This window comes from Sceloporus occidentalis, unplaced genomic scaffold, assembly GCF_023333645.1.
Source record: "Sceloporus occidentalis isolate IW3139 unplaced genomic scaffold, rSceOcc1.0.p SCAF_5, whole genome shotgun sequence".
NCBI classification, from domain to species: domain Eukaryota; kingdom Metazoa; phylum Chordata; class Lepidosauria; order Squamata; family Phrynosomatidae; genus Sceloporus; species Sceloporus occidentalis.
The window spans coordinates 74784451-74806597 of NW_028316985.1; the positions used below are offsets into that span (position 1 = coordinate 74784451).

Consider the following 22147-nt stretch of genomic DNA (forward strand, 5'->3'; position numbering starts at 1 on the left):
TATTCCCTGGTTATTCCTGGGATAATGATTTTTTAATCGCAATATGTGTGAAATTCTTAATCACGACCGCACTATTTTAACGGGATAATCACTGTTTAAACCCACCGTTTGCCCCCAAATTTTCCCATGTGATAAAGTCCATAGGCTGGGTCTCTCAGTAATCGTGTATGATATGGTAGGTGGCTGCAGATGTTGGTAGTGCTGGGCTTCCTGACTTCTTTGTCACTTCCACAAATGGAAATACAGTACACCTTGGCAGTTAAAGCCAGTGTCTAGGACTCAGTGAGGCTCCAAAAGCAGCAAAATCAAATGTGGACATGAGGATGCACACTTACATATTGTTATGCATACAGTCAGCTAAGAACACATGTATCAGGAATCTTGATTATTTGCATTCAAAGAACAGTGTGCTCAGTTGCCACATTTGTATCATCTTCATACTTGGCTGTGTGAAAATGTTATCTTTCTTGAAAATCTGGTATGCTTCAAGTGGCCTAAGTGGCAGATTTAAGATTGAGGTATTAGGTTCAGTTACATAATAGAATAATTATGTTTCCATTGTTTAGGTCGGATTCTGAAATAAGCTATTGAAGCATCCTCAACCAAAGTTTCTCCTTTGACATCTTAGTAATAGTCAGCCATTCTGGCATGAAAAGGGAAGGTATTTGTGTGTGGTTTGTGTGTTTGTGTGTGAATATTCATTCTCTGCAATTATTTTTTATATCCCAGAGTATATATAATTCTCTTCTCATTCTATGCTTTGTCTTTGTTGCAACATTTTGCTTTTACAGACAGTGTCTTGGGCCTATAAGATCAACTTTCATTGCTGTTGCTAAATATTAAACTTTATAAAAAGAAGAAAAGGATAGTAAAATTAAGAATTATTGCCTGCCTATGTAGATATCTTTTTGATTGTATCATTCAATTTAACATTACATCTCTATTCTTTCCTTTTTACCAAAAAAGATAATTCTGAAGAAAAGGGAGGTGGAAGAGAGAGACTTAGGCCCTGTACACACTGGCCTGAAAGACCGGCATGGGGACAGAGTCAGGGAGTCAGATCCTCATGATGCATGCCCAATTCTGCCCCCTGGGGGGCGCCCCTGCAGCACATGCCCTGTGTGCACTTGCGAGCACTCACCCCATTCAAGCCTATGGAGCTTAGATGTGTGCGAGTCTCCATTTTCGCTGGGGGGGCGTCCGGAACGGATCCTCCGTGAAAACGGAGGGCCAACTGTATAACTGTATATAAACTCATGTATAATTAAACATTTGACCTCCAAAACATGGGTCAACATTTCCATGGGTCAGTGTAAGAACTGTACTTTAACTCTCCGTCCCTTTCTCTTGGAGTGGCAAAGTACTTAGTCCATCTCGGGAGCACCTAAACAAACCATTTGCCCGCTCCACTTTCTCCACCATGGCAGCACTTTTCACCATTTTAAATGACTGAGTGGGAAAATGGCAATGGGAGCAACTCTTGGGTGCTTTCCTTCAAAGAAGCACCAAGAAGAATCAGGCTTTGAAGGATCTGACTAAGATATTTGTGTATGTTTGTCAGCTTTTCTGGAATAAAACCAGGCAAAGGTAGCACATTAAAGTTAAAAGCTATAATTGCTGCTAATGTAGCTTTCCCTTTCTTTGCTTTGCCTTTTTGTCCTTGTTGACATGTAACCTTTAGGGTGAGCACAAACAGTTATGCCTTCTGGAATTTTGTAAATTCTTTGGCATTGTTTTTCTTTGCTGCTGCCTTTAAATCCTTTATTACACACCCCAAAGTTTTACGCTCAACTTGTCCATGGGTTATATCAAATCCATAATTCTGGCCCCAAAACCTGTCTTCAATTTATACATGAGTTGCCGAATGGCAGGGGGTTGGACTGGATAGCCCTTGTGGTCTCTTCCAACTCTATGATTAATTTATGAGGTTGATTTATACATGAGTAAAAAAAAACGTGGATATGGAGGGGCTGACTGTATATGGTAATTATCCAAGCATAAAAGCACTGTGTCAGCGACAGTAAGATTACAAAGAATTCCTAATATATTATTATACAAAATGCAATATGATGTATTAATGAATAATGTATACTCTTGTATAATATCATTGAATATTATATTATTGTATTTGCAATCAATGTTTTAGTTCTCTCTTTTTAAATTATTGTAACCCACCTTGAATCCCATTGTGAGAGAAAGGCAGGATATACATCTTTGAAATAAATAACAGAAACTGGTCCAGACTGTAACTGATAGAGAAGGAAACATTTCTACAAAGAATCAAAGTGTACTCCACCCTTCCCCCAGAAAATCTCCAAACACTTTTGTTCCGTACAAGCTGGCACAGGGAAGACGCCTGGCTTTCAGACTTGAAAAGCCTGATATACTGAAAGTGTTTTGGCTGCTTGATCTTGAAACAAATTACTCCCAAAAGCCACCTCCATTCTACTCCAGGACTCACCTTTTTTCTTCATTTCCATCTTTTGCTTTCCCCCTTTCTTCTGCTCTGAGTTAGAATCCAGAAAGTTTTATTTCATTAATTCTTTCTTTTCCTCCTTCTCCCCTCCGGATTATCCTACTAAGAACAGAGCCAAGTTATATATTTTCTCCTGGGGGCTAATGTGTTAGAGAAAATTGCTAGAAAAGCCCAGTAAATTAATAGCTTAACCTGTTGAATAGTTATTTCCCAGTTCTGCTCAGTTACTCGCTTTAGTTCCATCTCAAATTGGGTTGCATTAATGTGGTCTTAACTAAAGGCACAAATGAGTGAAAGGCAAAATAATTATGGGCTTTTGATTCACTCCTTTTTCATATCCACTACAAACTTATTCTTTATCTCAGGTGGGTAAGCACGTGTGGAGTTCAAAAGTCTGTTCCCTTCAAGTGTTCAATGACATAAAGGATAGAAAAAAGCCTATATGAGAGTATAAATGCCCTCGGGATTGTTGCTTCATAAAGGTTATTGATTCTGCTTAAGCACTTTAATACTACAGTGTCAACCTCAATGTATGTCTGCTGAATATGATTGATCCTAAACACTTTTTATCAGAGAACACTGATATTCTAGTGGGGGGAAAATTGTAGTGGCCTAGCAATACTCTTGGGACATTGAAAAGCAAATGCTAGCATAACTTCCTACCAGTCTGTGGTGCAAAGAGAGAAGGAAGTGTTAGAGGTGTGATAGATAGTCAAAATTCTTGCGATAATACTATAACAACTAAAGAGGTAACACAATGAAAAATATTCCTATTAGAATTAATGTAGACCCCTGATGATTCTCCCTTACCTTATCCCCCTCCACTGCTTCAACCACAGTGGAATATGGGATTCTAACCAATTTGGGTAAATTATTTTTTGGACCATCTCCAAATCGTGTAGTAGCCTGGTCACTGACTAAGATGGCTAAGGGGTTACGAGAGTCGTAAACCAAAAAAAGTATATTTTCTATCACTGAATTCACTGAATCACATACCCCTAAAATGTATAAGATCTTGGCACATCTTGCAGATAGAGAGCACTTGAAGAAAAAAGCCACAAAACCTCACCTTTCAATAGTCGAAGCGAATAGGATGCATAAATAACACTTGTCTTTGCTAAACTGTTGACCTTGCAATGTGGAGTACATACAAGTATGACTATAGGTACTGATATGAAAGGGGTTCCTCCACATGTTTAATAAGTAGCAGGACAATGTTGGTTCTTCCATGCCACTGAATGTGCCCCCTGGATATCCATGCATTGGCATAGAAGCCCTCTGATTCAATGGAATCATAGGCTTGCCTTGTAAAATACCTGCCTTTGGAGGAAAAGGCTACTGGGGTGTTAAATAACTGGTAAATATTTGTGCTTGAATTTTAGAACATTTTGGACTGGCCAGCATGTGGATGAAAAATGAAAAGAGGACTTTCGTGCATGTGCTTGCAATTTTCTCAAGTTTGTCCTGAGGTTAATAGAATTCACTCTCTATATGTGTGTGTGTGTGTGTGTGTGTGTGTGTGTGTGTGTGTGTAGCAAATTGCACATAACAAAATATCTTGGAGATGGTACCCAAGTCTAAACATAACATATACACCAGAAATAGACTGAAGGTAATTTTATACACTAAGCCCGCGCCATACACAGGCTCCTTATAGGCAGTTTTCAGCATACACTGAAGCCACCCAGCAAATGGGCAAATGTCTGGTGCATGTGCATGGCCATGTGGCAAGCATGAGCCCCATTATTTTCAATGGGGCTCGTGGATGGTGCACGCAGCCACACGGTGAACATGAGCCCCATTGGATATAATGGGGCTCAAGCATACATGTTTTTCCTTTACACAGGGGGGTCTGGAATGGATCCCCCGTTTAAAGCAAGGGCCAACTGTACATATAATTTTTAATAATTATATGCATGAAACCAAGTTTGGATATATTGAACCATCAGAAAGCAGCAGTGTCTCTATCTCAACCACTCATGTTAAAAATTTTGGATTTTGGAATATTTTGGATTTCAGAATTCCAGATAAGGGAAACTCAACCTATATTGTAATCATAAAGACATATAAGCTATAGCCTTCATACTATGTTTTAAATCACGTAATGCATAACAGTTGTGAACTGTATTTACTGAAAATATTAAATTAGTCGTCACAGGGATGGTTAAACTAGGACTAGATCTGCCCTTCACATCACATAATATAGACAGTTTTGAGAAGAAAAGGCTCAAAATCTCTCCTATGTTCATGAGCAAACCTCATGACCATAGCCCATACTTGGCACACAGAAGGCCCCAGGTTGAATCACTGGTATCTCCAGTTTTCAACAAACTTGAGTAACAAGGAAGGGAGAGACCTCTGACTGAGTTCCTGGGGAGCTTCTCCCATCAAGAGGAGTTAGCACAGTAACAGATGGGCTGATATTATGACTCAGGGTTTTTTGTGTGGTTTTGCCAAAAAACAAAACAAAAAAATCACACACACACACACACACAAAAGAAAACGGGTGACAAAAAGTCTGGTGCTGAAAAATACTTTAATAGAGGTATGTTGATAGCTAAACCTCTTGGAGCAGCTGACTGCTTCTTAGTAAGATTAAGATTAACAAAACAAAACACTATAAACTACTGAACATACAAGACGTTCCTGTTATCCCAAGGTGAAGACACTCCTGAACCAATTAAATGACAGCCTTGGATTTGCTAAGTATGGTAACAGTTGTGTTGCTTTCCTCAGTACACAGTGCATCCAAGGTTGTCCTTAGTATCATGTTGCAAACCAATTATTAGTCTGATTGTAGTTGTGTGAATTACTTCTAGTTTTCTAGGTTTCCTTTTGATGGGGAACAGTAGTCTCTTTGCATGGGCTGCATATTTTTTCAACACATTTTTCATATTGTCTACAAGTGACCCATTTATCCTTTCTGGACAAAATGTATTAAATATCTGATCTTGTCATTACTCTAGTAAATGTTTAATCCTTAGGTCTACACTTTGTTTACATTGTATAAAATTAGGAGAGGACACAGTGGTTTCCAGTAGAAAACAAATTGTGTTACCTAGGAGAGCTGCTTTAGTTCTACCTTGGCATCATTCAGATACTTTGGTTAATTTGGATTGAATTCTTTATCCTTTGCCTTTATTTTAAGATCCATGACTGTGATCTTACAGTGTTACAGTACAGACTTATATACCAATAGTGCCCAGGTGGTAGTATTCAGACCATGGTACATGACCAAGAAGGGAACTGTACTGATAGATCAATGAAATTCTAATCTGCAGGGGAAAGTGAATTAATGAAATGTGTGTGTGTGTGTGTGAGAGAGAGAGAGAGAGAGAGAGGATGCATCCACACCACAGAAATAATAGAGTTTGACATTGCTTTAACTGCCATGGTTCAGTTCTATGGAATTATGGAAATTGCAATTTGTTGTGGCACTAGAGTTGTCTGACAGAGAAGGATAAATTGCACAAAACTACAATTCCCAGAATTCTGTAGCATTGAGCCATAGCAGTTAAAGTGGCGTCAAATTACACTATTTCTGCAGTACAGATGAAACTCAAGAAGGCAGGCATACTTTAATGGGTGAGAATCATGTGGTCCCTGAAATGTTTACTGAGAGAGATATAGTATTAAATGTTATATGCAATCTGCTAGTATCTGCTTTCTGATAGTAAGAGGCATCAGGTGGAGAGATTGATGCTTTTTGATGGTAAGAGGCATCAGGTGGAGAAGCTGATGCCTTAATATTTTAAATAATTTGCTTATGTTGTGGTCTTCCAAAGCATTTGATAATAAGCAAGATTGCATCTAGACTCCAGAACTAATGCAGTTTGTCACCATTTGAAGTGCAGTAACTCCATCCCGTGGAATCCTGGGATGTAAAGTTTTGCAAGGTCTTTAGCCTTCTTTGCCAGAGAATGCTGATTCCTCACAAAACTACAAATCGCAGGATTCTGTAGTATGGAGCCATGACACAGTTTCTACAGTGTATATGCACTGTTAGTAGTCCGCATACAGGGAAAGTTGGCAACTCTTATTATCCACTATAGAATGAATGCCCAGTGACATTAGGGAATATATCCCCACCTGTGATGGAATTGGAAATGCCATGGGAGGATAAAATGTTTATAATGATTATTATGTATCTGGTCTTTCTCCCAGTAACAGGACTCAAGGCAGCTAACAACATATTTAAAACAATACAAATTAAAAACTATGCAAAAGCATTAATAAAAGGATAAATAAAAGATTTTAAAAGCAATTAAGCAATATGTAAAGTTAAAACATTAGATATTAAAATATTAAAATTCATTAAAAGACTATATGCAAACCTTAAAAACTGTGCAGTGGTTAAGATGTTGATGCTGAGGATTTTCAGACTTGCCTGCAATCGCTTTTCAATCGCCCTCCAAAAGCAGCTGAAAGGGAAAAGCAGGCTGTGTGTGTGAAGGGCTGGAGCGCTCATTAATTGCCCTGGAAATGAGGCTCCCTGCAGGGAGTTCAGTGGGAGGAAAAAGAAATCTGCTTGTTTCCCTGCTTCTTGCAACGATTGAAGAACGCTAGCAGGGAGCCTCATTTCCAGGGCAATTAATGAGTGCTCCAGCCCTTCACACACACAGCCTGCTTTTCCCTTTCAGCTGCTTTTGGAGGGCGATTGAACAGCGATTGCAGGCAAGTCTGAAAATCCTCAGGACTGGAAGGTTGGCAGTTCAAGGCCCGGGTGCCACATGATGAGGTGAGCTCCTGTCACTAGTCCCAGCTTCTGCCAACCTAGCAGTTGGAAAGCATGCAAATGCAAGTAGATAAATAGGTACCACTTCTCAATGGGAAGGTAACAGCTTTCAGTGGCGTCATGTTGGCCACATAACCACCAGAGAAGGCCTTGGACAGTGCTGGCTCTTCAGCTTAGGAACGGAGATGAGCACTGCCTCCTACAGTCAGTTATGACTAGACACTCATGTCAAGGGACTACCTTTACCTTTACTGGTAAGTACTTCACAACATTAAAAGCCCAATCCTAGTCAGTTTGTAAAAGCCTCATGGCTTAAAAATGTTTTGGCTTGCTGATAGAAGGAGAGCAAGATGGGGCTATTCTCCTGACCCTAGGAGAACCCAAAATGTGGAGAAATTGCCCCTTCCACACCCCCTGGAAAGTGTTTGGGGCAAAAAAAAAACCTTCAAAAAATTACAGGGGCTTATTAGGCAGAGTGTGGCCATCCAATACCTGCTGGAGGCAAATGCGGACCCCTAACCCCTCACTGTTGATTTTACACTTAGGTTGGTAATCCTGTGCTTGTGAGAATTACTTAGCACAGGGTAGGGAATCTGTGTCCCTTTAGGTGTTGCTGGATGGCAACTCCAGCCTGTTAACAGACGGGCCTAAAAGTATGCGCTCCGTGTGTACTAGGGTTAGAAAGGAGCGTCCTTTCCGGACGCTCCAAACCCTAGCACACACAGAGTGTGCACAAAATGGCAGCGGCCGTTCCATATGGCCGCCGCCATTACAACGTCAGCACGGATGTGATGTCTTTGTGCCGTGCGAGGGCGCCTAGAACGCCCTTTCTGCGGTGCAAGAAGGAGCTCCGAAACGGAGCTCCTTCTGGGGTTTGCGTCGCTGGGCGCAGCCTTTACATGGCTGTGCCCAGTGACACAGAGGAGAAAGGGGCCAAGGGGCCTTTCTCCTCCCCCTGTCATCGCCGGGTGTCCTTGGGGCTTGAAGCCCCAAGGACACCCCTTTCCAGGCCGTGGGGAAGCGGCCTTTTGCCGCTTCCCTGCAGCTTGGAAAGCGGCGGATCGGGGCCTCGGAGGCTGCCGGTCTGGCAGCTGAGGCCCCGATACAGCGGGGAAAGGGGCGGGTGCAGGCCGCCCCAAATGGGCGGTCTGTAACCTGCCTCCTATTGACATTCCTAATCATATGATGGGAGTTGTAGTCCATCAGCATCTGGAAAGTTGAGTTTAATCTCTCTTACTTCATAGAAGAAAATTCTGTTATGCGTAGTGGGATTAAACCCAAAAGGTGGGCTCTAACAGAACAGATACAGTATTTTGTCTCATATAAGAGTTTGTTGGTCTTTGTCGTGTTCACACAAAACACTACTTTTTTTAAGGTCGCAATTCCTAGGATCTCCCACAGTGATAACAGTGAGGATGTCTCCAGGCAGTAAAGGCAGCTAAACTTTCCAGTTTCTCCCCAGCCTTTTCTCTTCTTCCAGCCTGTAAAAGAAAACCCAATAAGTGATTTATAAAGTGCACTTCAGGGTTTTTCTGGTTTCAACTGAGTCCTCTGCACATTTGTTTGAGAGCACTTCCCATGGTCAGCATGATTTACTGCCAAGAAAATATGAAGAGGCTAAGCTGTACCTTTTTTTTTAAATGTTTGTAAAAGGTTGAACGTAAAATAGAATGCATCTATAGAAATTAATCCACATGAAGGCCTGGGACATCTTGTAATTTTAAACAACCAACATTTTGCATGAAATACACTTTTTTGTGTAAATGAAAGTTTTGCAACAACAACAAAAGATCCCAAAATGTGCAAAAACTTACCATCTTGCCCAGAAGAATTTTTTTTAAAAAAATTCTTCATTCAGGCATTCAGATGTATCTCTATTCCTAAAGTTAATATTTCAGCACTTTTTGCATGTGTATTGTCATGATGTGAGAGATTCATACCGCCCCTACTTTAAAACAAATAAAAAATATGTATCACTCATGGTTTGTACTTATTTATGCTCTGGAAAACAGCAATATTATCTGTACTGATCACAGTTTGTACCTTCAGAATGGATTTTACTGAGATTAGGCATGGTGGTTTGAGTGTTACACTATGACTCTGGAGGCCAGGGTTCGAATCCCTGCTCAAGCATAAAAACCTACTGGGTGGCCTTGCACAAGTCGCACTCTCTCAGCCTCAGAGGATGGCAATGGCAAATCTCCTCTGGAGAAACTTGTCAAGAAACTCTATGATAGGCTCTTAAGGTCACCTTAGGGTTGTCATTAGTCGAAAATGACATAGAGACACACAATAAAAAGGGGTGGCAATCTAATTTACACTATTGGGATCTACTTTTTGCCATTTTAGAGAACTTTACTAATCATACAACCATACAAAATCCTAAAACCTTCAATATAATATAAACCTTCACCTTCAATATAGTATAAGATAATCAAAGGTTTTTCTGTTTCTAAATTGCTATCTTCATTTCATAATGGGAGATTCATTTCAGCTAACTGACCTCAATTGTTGGAAATAAAAGTAATAAGTAACAATGTCTATTGATCTCACAGGATGAAACAAGGGCCAGTACTCTGGCAGAATGATTCATAATTTAAAAGCTGTTACTGTTCTTTAGTTTTCTGTCTTCTTATTTCATCAGTGTATTTTTATTTGTAACTCCAGTCTACTAGATGTCAGTAGCCATGTTTGCCATCCTAGAAATGGAGATGCAAAGCTAGTAAAATGATTTGTTTTGTTGGGCCAGCATAGATACAGGATTATGGATGTTGTCAGGTTTTACAGTGTGCAAGATTCTGTTTAGCAAAAGAATTCTTTCAAGTTTGAAGGTTGCCCTGTTCCTACATCATATTTATCTTGCTCAGTGAATATATACACACACATACACACACCTCCTTGTGCCTCCTTTTGAGCCTAGTATAGAGTGAATGTTTCTAGTTTCTTAACCATGTTTGTTTGGTCTGGTAACTCCACCCCCAGTTTTTAGCTTAGCCATGATTTCACGTTCTGAGGAGCAAATTATATAATAGCCTAAATCCAATTGTTCAGTCCATTAAATTAGATCTGTTGAATCAGTGGGGTCTACAGAAGTTTTGATTCAACATCTAACAGCTAATTCAGTCAGTTAACTCTTAGCAATTGTAACTGATTTAAACCAATATGTCAACTGCATAATTGTATTTCACAGAAATTAGTTAGCTTAATTTCCCCCCTTCAAGTAGGGGTTCCTGATCAGGGTTAGACTACAGAGAAAGAGTGTTATCCCTTTGCCCATACACATGCATCCACCCAATCACTTAGGCAGGATACAGACCGCCCAAAAAGGGCGGTCTATCTGCGCCTTGTTTTGCTGCGTGAGGGAGCCACAGCAGACAAACCGCGCGGCTCCCTCGTGCAGCAAAAAGAACCCTTAAAAGCGGGTTTTTCTTGCGGCGTGTTTGTGACGCCGAGATGTGCAGACACTAAGCATCTGTCACGTCAAAATGGTGGCACCCGTGTGTACAAGGCGCTGCCATTTTGACGCCCCCGTCACATGCTAGGGGTGAGGCCAGTATGGGTAGTGCGCTCTCGGCCAACCCCTAGCACATGACGAGGGCGCCGCAAAGGCCCGTGTGAAGAGGGCCTCAATCACACAGATCTTTAATTTAGATGAACATGGCTCCTTTCAGAAGCTGCTGTGTGCTCCATAAGACAGCTGCTTTTGAGGTTATTGATAGTTTGGAATGAGTAGTACCTTTGGCCAGGAAGAAAAGTGAAAACAATTTTTTTTAAGACGATGGTATGTTTGGGAGAAGGGTTAAATCCTTCTTCAGACATAATGTGTTCCCAATCCTGGCAAGGCCACTGTGACCATTTTTAAAAAATCATAAAATGCACATACAAATTTCATAGAAATAAAATTTTAAAGAAAATTCAGGTTTTAGCTACTCCCATCTCCTTTCAATGCAAAAAATCCACGCAAAAGCATTCCTATTAAGAGTGTGCGTAAAACATCTTTTATGAAAGGGAGTCCACCACTATTCAAGGCAGTATGTTCTGTTGTTGAGCTGCCATATACAGTAGTTTAGCTCTAATTTTCACCTGGCTTACTTTTGGATAGATTTTACAATCCTGCTTTGACTCCTGGTTTCACACTGTTGTTACAATAGGAACCCTGGCTAGACATTAACCACAATTAGTGTCAAAATAGACAGAGGGGCATGGTACGCACACCGTGCTGAAGTCCTAGCTTAATGAGACAATATCAGCTTCAGCAAACTATCCAAAAGTAACTTCATTCCTCACTTTGAACAGGTGAGAGAATAGGCCATGAAACAGCACATAAACAAATCTTCCCCTGATCCATAGAAGGGAAACTATAGTTAAATATGGCAAGCAAACCATCTGAGTTCATAAACTATCTGTAAACCCTGATTTAAAACTGGCTTATGAGTTCACATATCATGGGAAGCAATAATCAGATGCTGAATCCTGGTTTGCTGTACTAATGGAAAAGGAGGCACAAAATGGCAATGAAAAGCTGTTTGTAGGTTCAGCATACTCCTAGCTTGCTCAGTAAACCGCAGGTTTTGGCTTTGGGCAAACAGCAGTAATCTTGAAACATGGTGAAGGAAAACTATGAGAAACTTGTAATGCAAAGAGATTGATATAATCATCTCTGCACCAAGCATTTGTGCTCCTTTTTTACCCAGGATAGCTATTTACAATTTTACATTTCATTTAACTGACTGAAGGCTACAGCATGCACCTGTTTCTTCAAAATTCCACAAAACAATAAAATATGTGTAGAATTGGAGGAGAATTGTTTCAGGAAACCCAACTTTTCTTTTTTTTTACTTAATGAGTTTGCTAATATAACGTTGACATGAGAGAGACCGTTTTAAACCATTCAATCATATGTTTCCATTTGCTCTATATATTTGTAGTATGCCTATTTATGGTTTCATTAAGAATGTTGCTCCATCTATGTGTCGCTCATGAAAGCCACAATATTTGCTTTGACCCTTGAGCTTGTGACCATGTTAACATTGTAACTGAAGCACATGCTGGGTGTACTGCAAGGGATGATGATAAGATGAAACAGGAGCTCCCAAATGAGCATGTAACAAGAACAATCTGTAAAGGGGACACCAAGATGAAATGTAAAGTTTAGTGAATTTTTTCCTTCCATATTTTCTTTTGGTCAAGTGCACATGAGCAAGTTTTTATAGATGGCTGAGGGAATATTGGGAATTGTAGCCCAAAATAATAACCTGAGCAAGTGGTGACCATAAGGCACTTGCCTTTATAGCTACAGTTGCTCAGTTTGTACTTCCCCTAGTTGGATTCCAGGGCTTGTTCTGCCCCAGATTAATGCAAAAAAGCTGTTCCTGCTTCCAAAATGATAATATTGTACTCAGTTTGACAAAATGTTTCAGAATCCCCAGAGTTTGGAATGGGTAGTATGCGAAAATGAGAGAGGAGAAAGGATAAAGGATGGCGATAATATTTGGAATAAAGATGTACAGGAAAAGCACAGACAAGTTGAGCGAACAAAAACAACTGTTTGTGTTCTGTTCCAGATAAGGAGGGGGCCCAGCAGGCAAGACCTCTGGATATTGTTTCTTCAGAGCTTGGGACAGTTACTTATTTTGAACTCCAGCTAGTTCTGCTTCTAAATTCTAGTCCCCTCCATAAAAAAACCCAAAACCAAACCAACAATCATGTTCTAAGCACTTCAGTTTGTTCTCCTTTTAGTTACAGTTTCTGATTCTTTTTTGTTTCCATTCTTCTCTCCTCCCTGCTCTTCCTCTTTTTTATCTAGGGATAAACCTGAAAAACAAACTTGGGGGGGGGGGGGGGAATTCAGGTACAACCAAGTATTTTTAAAACAGAATACTTTGAACCACACAAAAAAAATAATGTGCTTTGACTAAACCTAGTCTGAACTTTCAGCAGTATTTTCTGCTCGGTCCCACTGAATAAAAATGAAGGAAGGCCTCAGATCTTTCTGCTGTGAGTCACTGGAATACAAAATGGTTTCTTTTATACAGTACAGTTCAGAAAGTGTTAAGCTTGCTATAAAATGACCCTGAAATCAATAGGACTCAAGTGTGCAGTTATGTACTGAAGTGCCATTGATTTTGATAGGACGTAAGTGCACCTAATTTTTTTTTTTAAGTCTGGATGACACTTCTAGGGTATGATTTAACAATTCCTCTTTAGTAGCTATCATTCATTTTTAGACCTGCATGGCGTCTTCTGATATATGGCTTCCTAAGAGTGCAGTGGTTTTAGCCAGGAACATTTTAAATTAGAGATCAGCCAACTTCACTTTTCTGTCCTCTTTCATCTCTACCCCCCCCCCCCTATTTTTTTTTTTTTTTATCAATTCATTGAAAGATGAGGTGGTGAACATGTGGCCACACAGATGTTGTTTTACTACAGTTCTCATCAACCTTAGCTAGCACAGCCAATAGTGAGGGATGATGAATTATATGAGTTGATGATGAGGGCCACATCTTTCCCATCATTCACTACCCATTTTACCGGTAAAGCTACTCACATCCATGCTGATTTCAGTTTATTATCTGCAGTACAAATTGTGCTCAGATGAATTTCACTTTTGAAGGTTGTGAATGGGATGGTTTGAGGAATCTACTGCCTTTTTATTATTTTTATTTATATAACTTTCCTTGCTCTTTTTGGCTGCTTGTATTTGAAGGAAAAAGATTGCTGGCTGTGTTCGGCAGTGGCATCCCCAGCCTTGGTGTTATCTCCAGTGTGTTGGAGGGACTGCCGGTGGGGTGGCAGGCAAGTTTGTGAGAGGCAGGAGCCTTCCTTCACATCCAGGCAGCTTCCTTGTGAGGAGGGAGCCGAGTAGAAGAGAAGTTAAGAGGCCTGGGCTTGCCCCTCCTTCACTTCCACATGGCTTCCTTTTGAGGAGGGAGCCAGGTAGAGGCAAAACCAGGAGGACTGGGCTTGCCCCTCCTTTGCTTCCATGTGGCTTCCTCCTGAAAGGAAGGAGCCAGGTGAAGGCAAAGCCAGGAGGGGCACATGCCTCTTCTGATGTCTTGGCCACAGCAGCAAAGAAGAAGAAGGGGTGAGTGCCGGCAGTAGCACCCCACATCCCCTGCAGTGGGAGGAGGGGCCCACCAAGTGTCACCCCTCTTTTGAGGTGTCACCCGGTGAGGTTTGTAGTCCCTGCACTCCCCTGTTGTCACCACTGGTGCTAGGAACAGTTACTGGTTCACTGGTGGATAGGTACCAAGTGCTCAACATCCTTCTTTCAGGCAATATTCTTCTCCCAACATTTTTGTCCTAGGCAAGATACTTGGAGTAGATGTTGCCATCCAAAATCTTGACAGCCCTGGATGAAACTATTGTATCCATTTCAGTTTTTTCTTTCTTTTTTGAAAAAATTATTTTTATTAAACATATAAATTTCAATAGATAAAATTAACATTAATAAAACAAAAAATGCACACAAAAAACAATAGCATAAAATACAAACTATACAGTAAATATATGACCTTCTCCAAACTGAAAACTTTAACTCAGAGTATATTAAACTTCCAAAACACAATATCCAAGTTACACTTCTCTTATAAGCATGTTACTCTTATCTCTGTATTATCGTATGAAACCAAAAACTGATTAATTTCCCCCATTGTAGTCTCAAAAACTGATAAATAAGTTCCAATCTGTCTTAAAATTAACCAAAGACATTTGTTTGATGGTTGCTGTTATTGTGTAACTTCAAGTCGTTTCCAAATTATGGTGACCCTAAGGCAAACTTATCATGTTTTTTTTTGACAAGATTTGTCCAAAAGAGGTTTGACATTGCCTTCCTCTGAGCCCGTGACTTGCCCAAGGCCACCCTGTGGGTTTCACGGCCAAGCAGGGATTTGAACAAAGTCCAATACTCAAACCACTACATCATGCTGTCTCTCTTTCTTTGATTAAACATTGTCAATTTGTCCATTTCAACAAATTCCTATATCTTCACCAAATAGTCTTGTGTCAGAATAACAGTTTCTCTTTCAATCTACTTCCTGCCAAGAAAGACAGATTATGAGTGAAATTATTAATTCATCTAAAGATTTGGATATCATTAACCATATGTCCTTCTTAGCAGACTGTTTGGATGGGAATTGTGGGGGCGGGGGGGGGGGGCACTGTATTCATTCTGTTAGTCCAACTTTATATATCTGTTTCCGAACATGTTTTTCTACCATAGGGGTAAAGGTCTAGGCTAGGCTAGGAATTATGCAGGACATCAGATGCTGTTAAACTGCACATCCCAGGAGCCCTGGCCAGCATTAGGCAATGGTAAGGAATTCAGGGAGTTGCAATTTTTTAAAAAAATAATTATTATTTTTTAATTAAAGTTAAGTACAAATACAATACTAAATATAGATACAAAGAGGGAAAAATCATATTTCAAGAATGTAAATTATTACATTTTGTTCTGTTATTTTATTTTATAATTGATAGCAAATTAAAGTTTATCAAAAACCTTTATCTTTCCATTGTAACTTCCTCTGGATCTACTTGGTTAGTCGAGTGTTAATAAGGGACTTGCAATGTAGCATGATCTGTGGAGCCACATGATTCCCATGATTCAGTTATGTGTGGGGGGGGTAAGAAGTTTTAAAGGCAGTGTACAGAACAGAGTCCTCTCAAGATAGCTTATAGACATGGTACAAGAATAGGAAATAACTTTTAAGACAATTTAGTAAAAATATGCCATAACGTTCAAATATCTCCCCAAAGACAGAAGTTTAAATCTAATAGCTAGCCCCAACCAGAATAGAGTATTTCATCAAGGGGATTTACATACGTGTTGATTTAAAAGGCAGCAATTAATTCACTAGGTATAGTTGGGGCTAGCAATTGTAGTACGCCAGAGGAAGTAACAAGCGACAGCTCCCTTAATGTTGTTTTTAGATTACATTGGCATAAACTTTAAAAACATGAGCCAACGATCTAAAACTAATAACCTGACAGCAAATAACCCTAACAGCCAGAAGCATTATTGAAAAAGAATGTAAAAAGGAACCTGGAACATCAAAGCCTTCTTAAAGGGTGTTACTGATTGAATTCATGGCATACCCCTTGGGAGGTAATTGAATAAACTAGGGGCCACCATTACAAAGGGCATGTCATTCATAACTGCAGGCTATCTGATCCCAGTGGTGGACTAACAAGAAAGGACTGCAATAATACTGAACTTATGATGTGGGCAGGTCCATATGGGTGCAAAGAGTCCTTGAAACATTTATCTGTAAGTACTGGGCAAGGTTGCCCAGAGATCTGAAGTGAAGAGTCATCAGTAAATTTATGGCACCTAGATCTCTTTTCCCCCCCAAACCAATTGACAGTGGAGTTTCTGAGCAGGAGTCTAGAGCTGCTGTTGGAGTAGATGAGGATCGCTTAATTGAACCAGTGAAAGGCAAGCAACTGTAGCTGTGCTTTGTGTTTGAATCAAAAGTTATACAGTACAGAACAGTTAATGAGTTATAACAGACAAGCTACACCAGCTGTACTTCCTGTTCACATCAGAAGGTATCTTGTACACAACCGTCCAGTTAGATGGAACTAATATATTGGACATAGGAACCAAATCCTTTGTTTTGTTGGTACTATTTTTATAATGGTTAAGGCTGTGACAGTTATTTAAGCAAACACAGCTTCTGGGTTGTAAGGAAGAATTTTGTCCAAACTGTCAGCAAGGACTAAATAGGATCCACAAGCAAATGGTATGATTTTTTTAAGGCCTAAATCAAAAGATCAAAAAGCTCATCCATTTGTATTGAAGGCTTCTTTATTGTCAGTGGCGCCTAAGGTGACCTTTTATAGCATTGTAAGTCGGTGGATGTTAATGATGCACCTGAGATGATTACATATAGCATATCAGGGTTTGACAGGCGTGATGAACACTCGATACACCTAGACAGAGTGGCAGACTCTGTAATTAATAGAGGCTCCTGTCTGTTCACAAGGGCCCCTGAATTCAGCTCTGATTGCTCCCAAAGGAGTCTTGACTTGGAGACATGGGAGACAGGAAGCCAAATTAATGGAGCTAATTCTCTGGTTATTTGTCATGGCAGATAGGAGAAGGATATTACCCTTGGGAGAATCCTTGTGTTGTTATTACAAGCAATACTAATTTGCTGGGAAGCGAGTTGGCTGTGAAGGGTGGCTGTCATGAGACAATGAGAGACACAAAACAAGTAGATTCCCCCCCCCCCTCCCCTTAATCCTCATGAAAATGCAAGTAATGTTTCCTTGTGCTGAAAATGTATAGGCTTTAACTCAACTGGCAGAGTTTGGAAAGTTACTTTTTAAAAAAAAATACAGTCCTGTTACTTCTTAAGAGTGTTACAAGATGATCTGGTTGTTGCTACTCACTACTAGGTTGAGAAATAACTTGTTCTACTCCAGGTCTGCTCAACATGCAGCAATAGCAAGTACATTTCTATTCCACTTGTCAGTGCACTTAAGCACTTTACAGTGTGTAAGCTAATTGCCCACAACAAGCTGTCTGGGGGCCTTTTGCAATATCATACAATTGTTTTTTGGTGTTTGCATGTGCAATATAATAACAGGAATAAAGAGTAACAAATATATTCCTACTCATACTCCTGTTAAAAACCTCTTATTCCTATTCCTACTCCTCAGCCCTGCATGAAACCCAGTTGATGTCCTTGGGCAGGCCACATGCTCTCAGCCTTAGGGGAAAACAACGGCAAACCACTTCTAAACAAATCTTGCCAAGAAAACCCCATGATAGGGTGGCCTTAGCACTGGCATAAGTCAGAAATGACTTGACAACAACAGCAACAAAAAGCAGGGTCAAGAACTGTGGAGTCCTACAGACGTTGAACTGCAGCAGGCAGCATTCTTTACCCTTATCTGTGGTAGTTAGGGGTTGCTAAACAATAAATTCTATCTTGCTTGTCAAATTATTTTTGAACTGTGATTTTGTTGTTCATTGCCATCAAGTTGGCTTTGTCTTATGATGACTCTAGGAAGGAGAGACCTCCAAGACACTTGATTATCAACCCTGCTCAGGTCTTGCAAAGTTGGGGCGATGGCTTCCTTGATTAAGTCTATCTATCTGTAATACAGCCTTAGTTCCTACTGCTTTCCACTTTGTCAAGAATTATCACCTTTTCTAATGAATTGTGCCATCTCATTATATCTCCAAAGTACTATAGCTTTAGTTTACTCATTTTGGCTTTTAGGGAAAGTTTAAATGTGATTTGGTCCATGACCCATTTATTTCTCTGTTTAGCAGTCTATGATAACTCCAGAACTCTCCTCCGGCAGCACATTTCAAATGACTTGATTCTCTCAGCTTTCTTTACTGTCCACCTTTCACAACCAGACATAGAAATCAGAAATATGATTAATCTAGACATGGATATTCAGTGATAGATCTTTACACTTGGGGAATCTTATCTAGTTCCTTAATAACTGCTGATTCCCTGACTTCAGTCTACATTTTGATTTATGATTGAGCCAAGGTATGGAAAACTTTTAGCTGTTTTTCCACTGTAAAATTATGTAAATTGTTTGGAGTCTATTATTTTTCTTTTCTTAATGTTCAACAATAACCCTGCTTTTGCATTTTCTTCCTTGACTTTCCTCAATAGGAATTCTAAATCTTTGATATTTCTGCTATTTAGGATGATAAAATGCACCCTTGTCTGACTTCCTTGCCAATGGGAAACCATTCTTTTTCTCCATATTGTATCTTGACAATGGACTCTTATCCAGAGTAGGAGTTACACATCATGACAATTAGATGTTGTGGTACACCCATTTCTCTTAGAGTAATCCATATTTTTTTTCATTTTCTACACAAAAAAGGCTTTGCTATAATCTATGAATCACGGGCAGGTTTCCTCCTCTGAAATTCTTTGGTGTGTTCCATTATCCAGTACATGATTTTATATACCCTAATTCATATATATATATATATATATATATATATATATATATATAATATTGTTAGATAACTATCTTACTTGTAATTCATTACTTGCAAATTCTGCCAACTACTTGAGTCCACTCAGTATAATATAATACAATATGTCCAACAGAACCTGATAAAGTACAGGCTATGTCTGTTTTGTTATGGAAAGATCAAACCAGTCAGTGCTTCTTGTTTCACTAGTGTCAGCTAACTGTTATCTGTTTCTAATAGTATCTTCTAGTGTGTTGATGTTGTTGGCTCTGTTAGCTATAAGTCATGTTGTTGAGTTAATACTATCTGGTTGCATTAGATTTAGAGTTGTACTTCTGCAAAAAGTGCCCTTGGAACATTTAATACTGATTGGATTGTCTTTAGTATTGCTGAACCACACAAATCTTTGGAACGTTTGTGGTTTGGGGCAAGTTCAGTCTCTTGGTGTACAACACTGATCTAGAGCAAAAAACAAATACATTAGCAGTTGCGGCTGGTCCTGGTGCTGCTTCATCATCATCATCATCAATAATTTATTCATTTATATTGTGAGTGTCTCTCAATAATAAGATTCAAGGACACTTACAACATATTTAAAAACAATACAACGCTAAACAAACATCTTTGAGACACCTTTCTTTTTTATATGATAGTGAAGGGACACAACTATGGTTGAATTATAAAAGAAACTGAAGAGAAATTGATATATTTGCTTGAACCTAGAAACTCAAAACTTTAAAACTGGAAAATTTTCTGAAGTACTTTTCATTGTACGTATTTGATTTTGTTTCAGCTCAGCTTATGATACCAAGACAAGACAGAAGGTGGCAGTCAAAAAGCTTTCGAGACCTTTCCAGTCCCTTATCCATGCCAGAAGGACCTACCGGGAGCTTAGATTACTCAAGCATATGAAACATGAAAATGTGAGTGAAGATAATGTGCTGCATCAATTTTTAATAATGTATTTTAGCTTTCATTTCCTTTTAACCATTGGCAAGCCACATGCAAAGAACCCAATTCATTGGCTATGCATTTGGACTGTGCAGTGCATTTTTTTGAATATAGCCTTCCAAGTGTTTGGACCTCTTAGGATATTATGTTATTCATTTTACGATATTCCTCTTGCATTTTACATCCAGGTTCATTAATTTAGCCTGTTCTAGGACTTTTTCACAATACACAATAATGGGAGTATGATTCCATTTTAACTGCCATGGTTCCATCCAATGGAATCCTGGGATTTGCAGGTTAGGAAACTAAATTCTCAGATAGAGCTCTAGTGCCTCACCAAATTATAAATCCCAGGCAATCAAATGCAATCATAGTGATAATTGTGTAGTATGAAAATGTGTGTGATATAGACAAGTTTTGGACTAGTTAGCTTGGGTACTTCTTCACTTATAGTACCCTAACCTCTTCACTGCTAGTGCAACAGATGTCTTGAGCATGTAGGAGCCACAGAATTGACAGTGCATTGACTGAACAAAGGTAGTCATAAAGTAAAGGTGCAGCATATTAAAAATGTGTTGCTCAAGGCTGGAGTCTTAGTGAAAAATATGAAACGGAAAAAGTAGAACATTATATGACTATAACCGCATGAAGAACTAATCTTTAATGTTCTTTAACAGGAAATCAGGTCTCCTATATCTGGACATCAAGTAACCTCAATTTCATTTTGGGACACACTGGAAGTTTATTTTTTACTTCAGTGAGGATTATTTTAGCTAAATAGATCTGGGCAATAGGTCACTTCAGCAGTCTTGCTCTTCCAAATGGATTGGAAGTTTGGGAATGTGTTGAGTGTCACATTCTTTCTCCTGCTTCTGCATCCTTTCATGCCCCCGCTTTCTGCCAAACCATAGTTTGATGTTACATCTAAGCCAGAGTTTGGAAAGTGTAGCTCTCAGAATCCTGCAGCCGACATACCTGTAAAAATTAACTTTTGCAAACTGTGAGCCAAACTAGAACACCTATGAGTAGTAATTTACTCAGGGAAAGCACTCAAATGAAATAAATGTAAAACAATTTCGAACAATCAGGAATAATCTAATCCAATGAAAAATATACTAACAATTAAGCAATTAAAATTAAACAGAACCATGATAATTGTGATAAAACATAATTTGAGCAGTGAGCCTCCTGGAAACTATACTTGTAATGTTTTATTTAGATGTATAGTCTTCTCTCTCAAGACTGAGCTCATGAGAATCCAGTTCTAGGATTCCCCCCCCCCCCCTGCAGAACCTGGAGGGCTAGGAACTGGTGACATTACTAGCCCATCTCCCACTTACTTCCCCCTCCCCTCTCTCTGTTGTAAATTGATACTAGAGTTTACTTTAAATGGCTCATTAATCTACCTGAATAAAATGTCTGTATATGTCTTCAAGCCACCTGGCAACATATGGCAACTGCATGAATTTCATAGGGTTTTCTTAAGCAAGAAATACTCAGCGGTATTTATGCCATTTCCCCCTTATGAAATATAGCCTACAGTACCTGCTATTCATTGGCAATCTCCCATCCAAGTACTAACTATGATTGACTCTGCTTAGCTTGCAAGATAAGACAGGATCTGTTGCTTTTAGGGTATTTAGGCCCTTGAGTACTTGCAGGATTTTTTTAAAAAATAAAGGTATATAACTAAAGAGAAGGGCCAGAATGGTTACTGAATTACCATTTTCTTTGCTGGCAAATAAATCTATGAAATGTGTTCTAAAGTAACAAGAAGATAGGCCTGAATAATATGACACAGAGGGAGTAAGTCCTAATTTACATGTATGTCTGTTTACAACTTTAGCAAGCCTACAATCTAAACACAGAGTTAGATGTGGTAGATTTCATTGGACTGATGTGTATCAAATCTGGACTGCCATTGTCTTCTTGATCCATTTAACTGTTTATTTAAATATTTATATTCTGCACTGTACAGTCAGGGTCTTTATCCATGGATTCTTTATCCATGGATTCAGTCATCCATAGC

The 22147-nt window shown here is 39.4% G+C and overlaps 1 protein-coding gene across 3 annotated transcripts in view; it reads left to right on the forward strand.

Annotated features, from left to right (window-relative positions):
* LOC149312329 (mitogen-activated protein kinase 11-like) overlaps positions 1-22147 on the forward strand; it is a 64865-nt gene that overhangs the window by 16561 nt on the left and 26157 nt on the right. For all 3 annotated transcript variants that reach the window (XM_089524413.1, XM_089524411.1, XM_089524412.1), the window contains exon 2: positions 19961-20090. In XM_089524413.1, coding sequence (XP_089380539.1) covers positions 19961-20090 — 130 coding nt within the window. The remainder of the gene's footprint in view (positions 1-19960; positions 20091-22147) is intronic.